The 7763-nt window shown below is 55.4% G+C and overlaps 1 protein-coding gene across 1 annotated transcript; it reads right to left on the bottom strand.

Moving 5' to 3' along the window:
- Positions 1–354: 354 nt before the first annotated feature.
- On the bottom strand, positions 355–7350 carry TEX45 (testis expressed 45). The gene is made up of 10 exons (XM_043467581.1): positions 7336–7350; positions 6605–6620; positions 5119–5742; positions 3633–3739; positions 3432–3532; positions 3049–3161; positions 2857–2966; positions 2305–2506; positions 1658–1743; positions 355–1028 (listed from the first exon to the last, which is right to left on the bottom strand). The coding sequence occupies exons 1-10, from the start codon at positions 7348–7350 to the stop codon at positions 801–803; spliced, it is 1602 nt and encodes a 533-aa protein (XP_043323516.1). The 3' UTR covers positions 355–800.
- Positions 7351–7763: the final 413 nt, after the last annotated feature.

Genomic DNA, 7763 nt, shown 5'->3' on the forward strand with positions numbered 1-7763 from the left:
CTCCTAGACACGACCTGACTAGTGTATACATTTCTCAGTTATAACAATCTGAGAGAGATTGTGTCCAGGTGGTGCTAGTGGTAAAGAACCCATCTGGCAATACAGGAGACATAAGAGACACAGGTTCAACCCCTGGTTCAGGACGATCCTCTAGAGGAGGGCATGGCAACCCACTCCAGTATTCTTTCTTGGAGAATCGCACAGACAGAGGAGCCTGGCAGGCTATTATAGTCTATGGGGTCGCAAAAAGTCATACGTGATGGAAGCAACTTAGCTCGCAGCACACATGCAATGAGAGAGAGCTATTATTTATCTCCATTTTATAGATAAGCAACTAGAGGCTCAGAGGGGTCAAATGACCTGCCCAAGAGTATTTTTCAGGACATAGTGGAATCAGGATTTGGACTCTGTCCATTCAGTTCCACGAGGCTGCGATCTCAGCCTCATGACACCGCGTCATTCACCCACATCATTCAGAGCTTGTGACAGCACCTAAACTCCTTACATGAATCCAACCACCAAGCCTTTGCACAAACTGGGATGGCCTCCCTGCCCAGAGTGGGACAACACCCAGGGTCTGCAAAAGGGATTCTCCCCGGAGTCATTCCCTCTTGTACATTCTCCCCGACCTCCATCCTTCATCCTGCAAGCCCCCTATCTCCTGGAGGAGGGCATGGCAATCCGCTCCAGCATTCTTGCCTGGAAAATTCCATGGACAGAGGAGCCTGGTGGGCTACAGTCCATGGGGTTGCACAGTCAGACACGACTGAGCACACATGCATGGGTTGCCAAAGCGCTGTTTATTGCTGGCTAGGGCATGGGTAGATAGGGGTCTGGGGGACCCGAGTGTCCACTTTCCGAGCCCCACAGCCCCACTGATGAAGAGAGCCCAGGGGCAAGTGACTCTCCTGGAAGTCGTCCCATCTTAGCACCGCTGGGCCCTGGTACTTGAAGGTATATTCATCCTTGTTTAGGGTTGAGAAGAAGCGCTGTTGACCCAGCGGTGGCTCCAAGTGGCTATACTTGCACTGTGGAGTCAGGGTGGGGGAGCCTGGCAGGGCAGCCTGGAGGGCGGCTGACCCACCCAGGCCACCCTGGGAGCATAAAGCTGTGGGGAGAGACTCAGCCAGCTTTGGCCCCTGACTGGGTCCTGGGGAGGTGGGCAAAAGGTTGGGGTGACATAGGAGCTGGATGAGAAGCTGAAGAGAAATCAGTGCAGGCCCCGGGAGAGACCCCACGGCCTTGTTGACCGTAGGCGATTCTGAGCTCATCCTCAGCTTGGAATGTAAGTGGCTCACCACAGTGGCCCGAGCTGACTGTGATGGGCCCCTGAGCCTTGGGTGACCCTAGAGTGACCCTGAGCCGTGAAGTGAAAGTGTTAGTCACTCATTCGTGTCTGACTCTTTGTGACCCCATGGACTGTAACCCACCAGGCTCCTCTGTCCATGGAATTCTCCAGGCAAGAATACTGGAGTGGGTTGCCATGCCCTTCTCCAGGGGATCTTCCCGACCCAGGAATCTAACCCATGTCTCCTGCCTTGCAGGCAGATTCTTTACCATCTGAGTCACCAGGGAAGCCTGACCCTGAGCAGATGTGAGGCTAATTCTGATCTGAGAGGTTACCTGGTTAAGGAGATACCCTTTCCTCCTCCCTCACCCGCTGTAGCATCTCCTCGGTCACAGAGGCTGGAGCTATTCCGTGTGGCTTCAGCATCTTCCGGTTCATGGTTAAAAAATCTACGTCTGGAGATTTGGGTGGGGTGGCCGAGCTGAGGGGCTGAGGGAGGAAAGGCAGGGCCCAGGGGGAAAGGACGCCGGAGACTAAGGATGCGGCAAGGGTTCAAGGGCGACGCCTGGATTCCCGCTGAAGTTGTCAGGGGAGGAGGATGCGTTAGGAGGCAGGGAGGGTAAGGGAGCCAGGGTTGGGGGAGGTGGCCAGGGGCGGGGCAAGGGCAGAAGATCCGGGGCGAGGGGCTGGTGGGGGGACAGGAAGAGTGGACTAGCTGGTCAAGGGGCGGAGTCAGAGTGTTGCCGAGGAGGAGGAGGGCTAAGAGTCTTGAGAGAAGACAGGAGCCACGCCAGAGGGGCGGAGTCATGCAGAGATGGAGTAGGTTGCTGAGAGTCACTATGACGAGGGCATGGGGTTGTTCAGGGTCAGAGCTGGGAATCCTGGCCCAGGGCGTGAGTTCTAACCCTTCAGGAGGCGGAGCCAGAGGCAGGCAGTGGGCGAGGTGGGATTGGCCGGGGGCGGGACCACAGGGGGGGTAGGGCGGGGCTTCCCAAGGTGGGCGGGGCCTCGCTCACCGCCGGTGCCCTCTGGCAGGTTGCTTCGCTGCAGGTGGAGGTTGGGCGCTTTCGGCGGCTTTGGCATCCCAGGGGGTAAATAGTCCGTGCCCATGGAGGTCTGGAAGAACTGTCCGAGCAGCGACGGCTCCCCTAGGGTTATGTGACTCTGCAATGTCTCATGAGGCACATGGCGGCTGGCTGGCTCGCTCGCTCGCAGCGGCTGTAAGGACCACAGGGCATCTGGGAAGCTCCCCTCGTCGTGGATGTCCCAAGGCCGGGGATGAAGCTCAAAAGCGGGAGCTGTGTGACCTTGGACGGCTCATACTCTCTCTGGGTCCCACGTGATGGCGCTGGGAATTGGTACTGTTATCTAAGTTTACACACAACCACTGAGGTATGAAGTGGTTAAGTGGCTCGCCCTACATCCGGCAAATAGATCCAGGAGGTCCCGGTACACAGGTCCAGCTCCCTCCCACCTCAGGGCCTTTGCACTTGCTATTATTCACTCTGGGAAACAGAGGAAAGCCCGTTTCCCTGACTCGCCCTGCAGCCTTTCGCCTTCCTGCTGACCTGACGGTAGAAGAATTGTGTGGAGGTGGTGAGGCTGCCCGGACCGGGACACCCGTTTCCTTCCAGGATGTGTGACTCCGGAGTCTGGTTGTGGTGAAGGAGGAAAGGTTCTGCCAGTGGTAGAGTAGGTCCTGAGCAACCCTGCGTGGCTGCTGTGAGAGTGAGGGGGCCGGGCAGGCCGCTGGATCTCACCTGGCTCCCGGGCATAGAAGTGTTCCCCCTTGGTGGTCCTGTCATGGAAGAGGCCATCCCCAGGACGGATGTTCACACAGTGGATGTGGGCTGAGGCCTGGGCCTTGTCATACCTGCAGGTAAGGGGATGGGAAGCAGGAGGTGGATCCATCTGATCTGGGCCCTTACAACTCCCAGGAAAAGGGAGGGAGGGACAGGTTCCCCAATGGCCAAGCTGTGGGGTGCTAATTGTGAGTGATCTGGCACAATAGTGGGTCTTGCCTGTGGGTGATGGAGACTTCAAGGGCACAGTGTTGACCCTAGAGACTTAGGTGACCCACCCCACGTATCGCTGAGGGCCCTTTCACCCTGTCTTGGTAGAAAAGGCCATGGTTCCTTTGTACCTGTCCAGGGGCAGATCCAGAGGCCTGTAGGCTTGTTTCTGCTCTGTGCACATAGGCCTGTAGCCAATCTTGAAGTCTCCCAGTTCTATGCTGGAGGATACCTGTGGGTGGACAGGAGTGGGGAGGGCAAGACCACCCAGCCCCCATCGCTGCTTCTCCCCCTGACCCCCAACCCGCAGCACCAGCCTGGTCTCAATTTACCCTCTTACACGGCAAGGCAGGTGGGCCTGGCAGGGCCTGGAACTGTCTCTGGTAGGAGGTGTTGTCATCCTGTCTCTTGTGTTCCCACTGGAGGGGATTGGGCCCACCTGAGGATGAGCAAGAGGGGAGAGAATGGGATCAATTCTTGGCAGCTTCAGGACCACTGGGGTTCTGTTCCTCACCTGGGAAGGGCAGGTGGGCAGTCCAGACTAGCTTAGCCAAAGGCCTGTCTGGAAAACATCAAAAATAATAAGTAGGGACTTCCACGGGCTTCCCTGGTGGTTCAGCAGTAGACAGTCCACCTGCAATGCAGGAGCCGCAGGAGAAGCAGATTGGATCTCTGGGTTGATCCCCTGAAGAACCACTCCAATATTCTTGCCTGGAGAATCCCATGGGCAGAGGAGCCTGGCAGGCTATAGTCCATGGGGTCACTTCACTCCCAATGCATGGGGCCTGGGTTCGTTCGATCTCTGGTCAGGGAACTAGACCCCACATGCCACAACAAAGATCAAAGATCCCGCAGGCCAAAACTAAGACCCAGTACAGCCAAATAAATATATATATATACATGTTTTAAATGACAACAAGGGAGTTCCCTGATGGCCTAGTGGTCAGGATTCCAGGTTGTCACTGCTGTGACCCAGGTTCCTCTGAGTCAGAGAATCGGAAAAATCATACAAATGATAGCAACCCTTTGTTGCTCACTATCTGGCAGGCATGTCCTGCACTCGGGGCTCTTTTGGCTTCACCAGTAACTATAAAACTGGTTGTTGCACCCACTTTGCAGATGAGTAAACTGGGGCTGGAAGAGGTTGCTTTCCTCAGAGTCACACAGCTACTGAGGTGGCAGGGCTGGGTGGTGGAGGTGGAGGACACTTAGCGGATTTGTTTAACCCCAAACCAGCTTCATGACTGCCCACAGCAAAGCACCCTGGAGAGCTAAGGGAGATGTGCCCATTCTGTGGATGCAGAAACTGAGGCTCAAGGAGGTTCCAGGGTTTCTCCGCCTCTGCGCTGTTGACATTTGACGTGAAAGTGAAAGTGTTAATCGGTCGTTTGTGTTCCACTTTTTGTGACTCCGTGGACAGTAGCCCACCAGGCTCCTCTGTCCATAGGGTTTCCAGGGCAAGAATGCTGGAGTGAGTTGCAGTTCCCTTCTCTAGGGTATCTTTCTGACCCAGGGATCCAACCCGGGTCTCCTGGATTGGCAGGCAGATTCTTAACCAACTGAGCCACCAGGGAAGCCAACATCTGGATAATGCTTTACTGCGGGGAGCTCTCCTATGCGTGGTAAGATGTTTAGTAGTATCCCTGGCCTCCCAACTCCCGTCTGACAGTAGTGTTCTCTCCTTCCCGTCGTAAAGACTGAAAAAGACGATCATCAGACACTGCCGGGTGTCCACTAGGGGCGAGGAGCAGAATCCCTGTTCGCCGCGAGAATAAGTGTGTCGGTTAAATTGCCTAGGGCGCCCAGGCGCGCACTCACAGAGGCGGCAGGCAGGCTCGCGGGGCTTCAGGCAAAAGTCGTGGAGCGGGAAGAACTCCCGATACGTGGTGGGCGGGATGCGCAGCTTGGCTCGGTCGCCGGACGGCAGCGAGTCGCGGTCGAAGATGAGGCGCGCGCCGCGGGTCTGTTCGCGAGCGCGCTCCGGCGGCTCTGGCCAGCCGTAGTCGGCGCGCGCGGTGGAGAGGCCGGTGCGGGCGCGCGCTTCCGCGTGCACGTGCAGGTGACTGGCTTGCATGGCGAGTGTGCGCTCCCGCGCCAGTTCCTGCTCCTGCTCCCTCAACAGCATTGGTGGCGGGGGCTCATAGGCGCAGCGCGTCTCCGACAGGCGCTCCTGGCCCGCCCAGCGCGCATCCTTTTGGAAGAGGGATGCGCAGGGCGGCGGCTGGCACAGCGGCCCACGGCTAGAGCTCGAGTAGGCGGGAAAGTCCCGATGCGATGTGGACTGCTTGGCGTCCGCGTGCAGCCGCGGGTCCGGCCCCAGCGCGAAGTGCGAGGCCTTGAGGAAGTCCAGCCGGGACAGTGGGCACGGCAGGAAGGCGCCCGCGGCCGTAGCGGGGGGAGGTGCCACCTGCGAGGAGGCGGAGACAGGAATGAGCAGGTGGGCTCGGGGTTGGACACATCGTAAGTAACAGGTTTAAGGATTTTACTGGCGGTCCAGTGGCCAGGACTCCTCGCTTTCACTTCCAGGGACCAGGGTTCAACCCTGATCGGGGAACTGAGATCCCGCAAGCCCTGTGGAGCGTCCCTTACCCCCGCCCAAAAGAAATAGGTGTAGCCCCTTTGCCTGCCCGCAGGGAAAGTAGAGATAGAAATAATCACTTATTTGGCATTTAGAGTGTGCCAGGCACGGCTCTAGGCTCCCGGAGAGGGTTCATCAACAGGCCTAGAGCTCTACCTTTGTGGAGATGGTAACAGGAACATACAATAATGAATAAATGTAATCACATCAATTAAAGAGTAAGTTACAAGGTGATAAGTGCCTTGGGGGGAAAAAGTCACACTGAGTAAAGGATAGGGTTTGGGCTAGAAGCCTTGTTGTTTTAAATAGTCAGGAAAGGCATTCCTTGGTGGTGCAGTGGATAAGAATCCACCTGCCATTGTAGGAAACATGGGTTCGATCCCTGGTCTGGGAAGATTCTATATGCTGCAGATCAGTTAAGCCCGTGGGAGCCACAACTACCAAAGCCCACACTCTAGGAGCCCATGCACCACAAGAGAAGCCACCGAACTGAGAAACACACAGTGAAGAGTAGCCCTCTGCGTGCCACAATTAGAGAAAGCCCATGTACAGCAACGAGAAGTCAGTGCAGTCATAAATAAATAAACAGAAAATTTTAAAAAATAGTTAGGGAAGGCATCACTAAGATGATAGTTGAGCAAAGACCTGGAAAAATGGGCAGTGGGGCATTTGGGTATTGGAGGTGGTGGTGGTAATAACATTCTGGGCAGAAGAAACAGCAGGTACAAAGGCCCTGCAGCTGCTGCAGAGAGATAGGAAGAGCTGCAGAATTAACCACTGCGTTTGACAGTTTGCTACTGGAACCCACTCCCTTCACTCTTAGTCAGCTGTGAAGACCGTGGCCCTCCCCTCCTTCACACCTGGGAACCCACTTCTGTCTCTTCCAAGTTCTGGTCATTATCCCATCTCTGCCATACCCCTCTCCTCACTGGTCTTCCTGCCCTCAGCAGTTTTCCTAGGCCCTGACTATTCTTTCTGTCTTCCAGCTATCTGCATTTTACACACCTCTTACTCATTTCTCTGACCTTTAGCTCCGGACTCTCAACACCCCCACTTAGCCTACCGAGACTTTCTGGCTTTTGCTCAGAGCTGAGATGTCTCCCTCACCCGTCTCTGCCCCTCAGAGACCAGATCCTTGGATACCACCAACACTCCTGGCTCACCCAGCATCACCTCCTTCAGGAAGCCCTCCCAGACTGGTTCAGCTCACAACTATTGGTTCACATCAATCTCTTCAGAAAACACACATCAAGGATTTTTTTTTTTAAGTGAAACCACAGTGGTTTTTTTCCCTGATCATTTCACCACCTAAAATAGCTGAAGATCAAGAAGCTTTCAAATAGTTTGCAGGAGAATCTGACAACTGAAATGACTAGCCGGATCACCTTGGAATAATTAACTGGGCTCCTGTGAGCTTCATTTTGTTTCCTGATCAGGGTTGAAGAGAGTGCACCTACCTCGACGTGGGACATGGGAGCTAGTGAGTATTAGAAGATGCACTTGGCATGGGCATGACCCTCGAGACTCCCTCAGTCCCTGGTCTCCCAGAGGATGCTCAGATATTCCATCTGGGGATTCATCCAAGTGTGGTCTGGCCCTGCCCATTGTGACCCAATAAGCTGCCTGGGACGATGCTGTCACAAGGGTCCCCCAGCAACTCTGGGGGCAACCGAGGGGGAAATCAGGAGCAAGGACAGAGGATCCTACCCCCTGAGAGCTCAAGGGAGTCTGGCTCGTGACTTGACTTCTCGAAGACTCAGTTTTGTCATCTGGAAAATGGGGCTGGCAATAGCAGCCACTTGAGTGGGGGAGGATTTGATGCCAGAGGCCACCTGAATGCATTGTCAGCTTTTCCCCAGGTTTGATTTCTCATCAGCTTTCTAAC

The sequence above is a fragment of the Cervus canadensis genome, chromosome 4 (genome assembly GCF_019320065.1).
Source record: "Cervus canadensis isolate Bull #8, Minnesota chromosome 4, ASM1932006v1, whole genome shotgun sequence".
In the NCBI taxonomy this organism is placed as follows: Eukaryota; Metazoa; Chordata; class Mammalia; order Artiodactyla; family Cervidae; genus Cervus; species Cervus canadensis.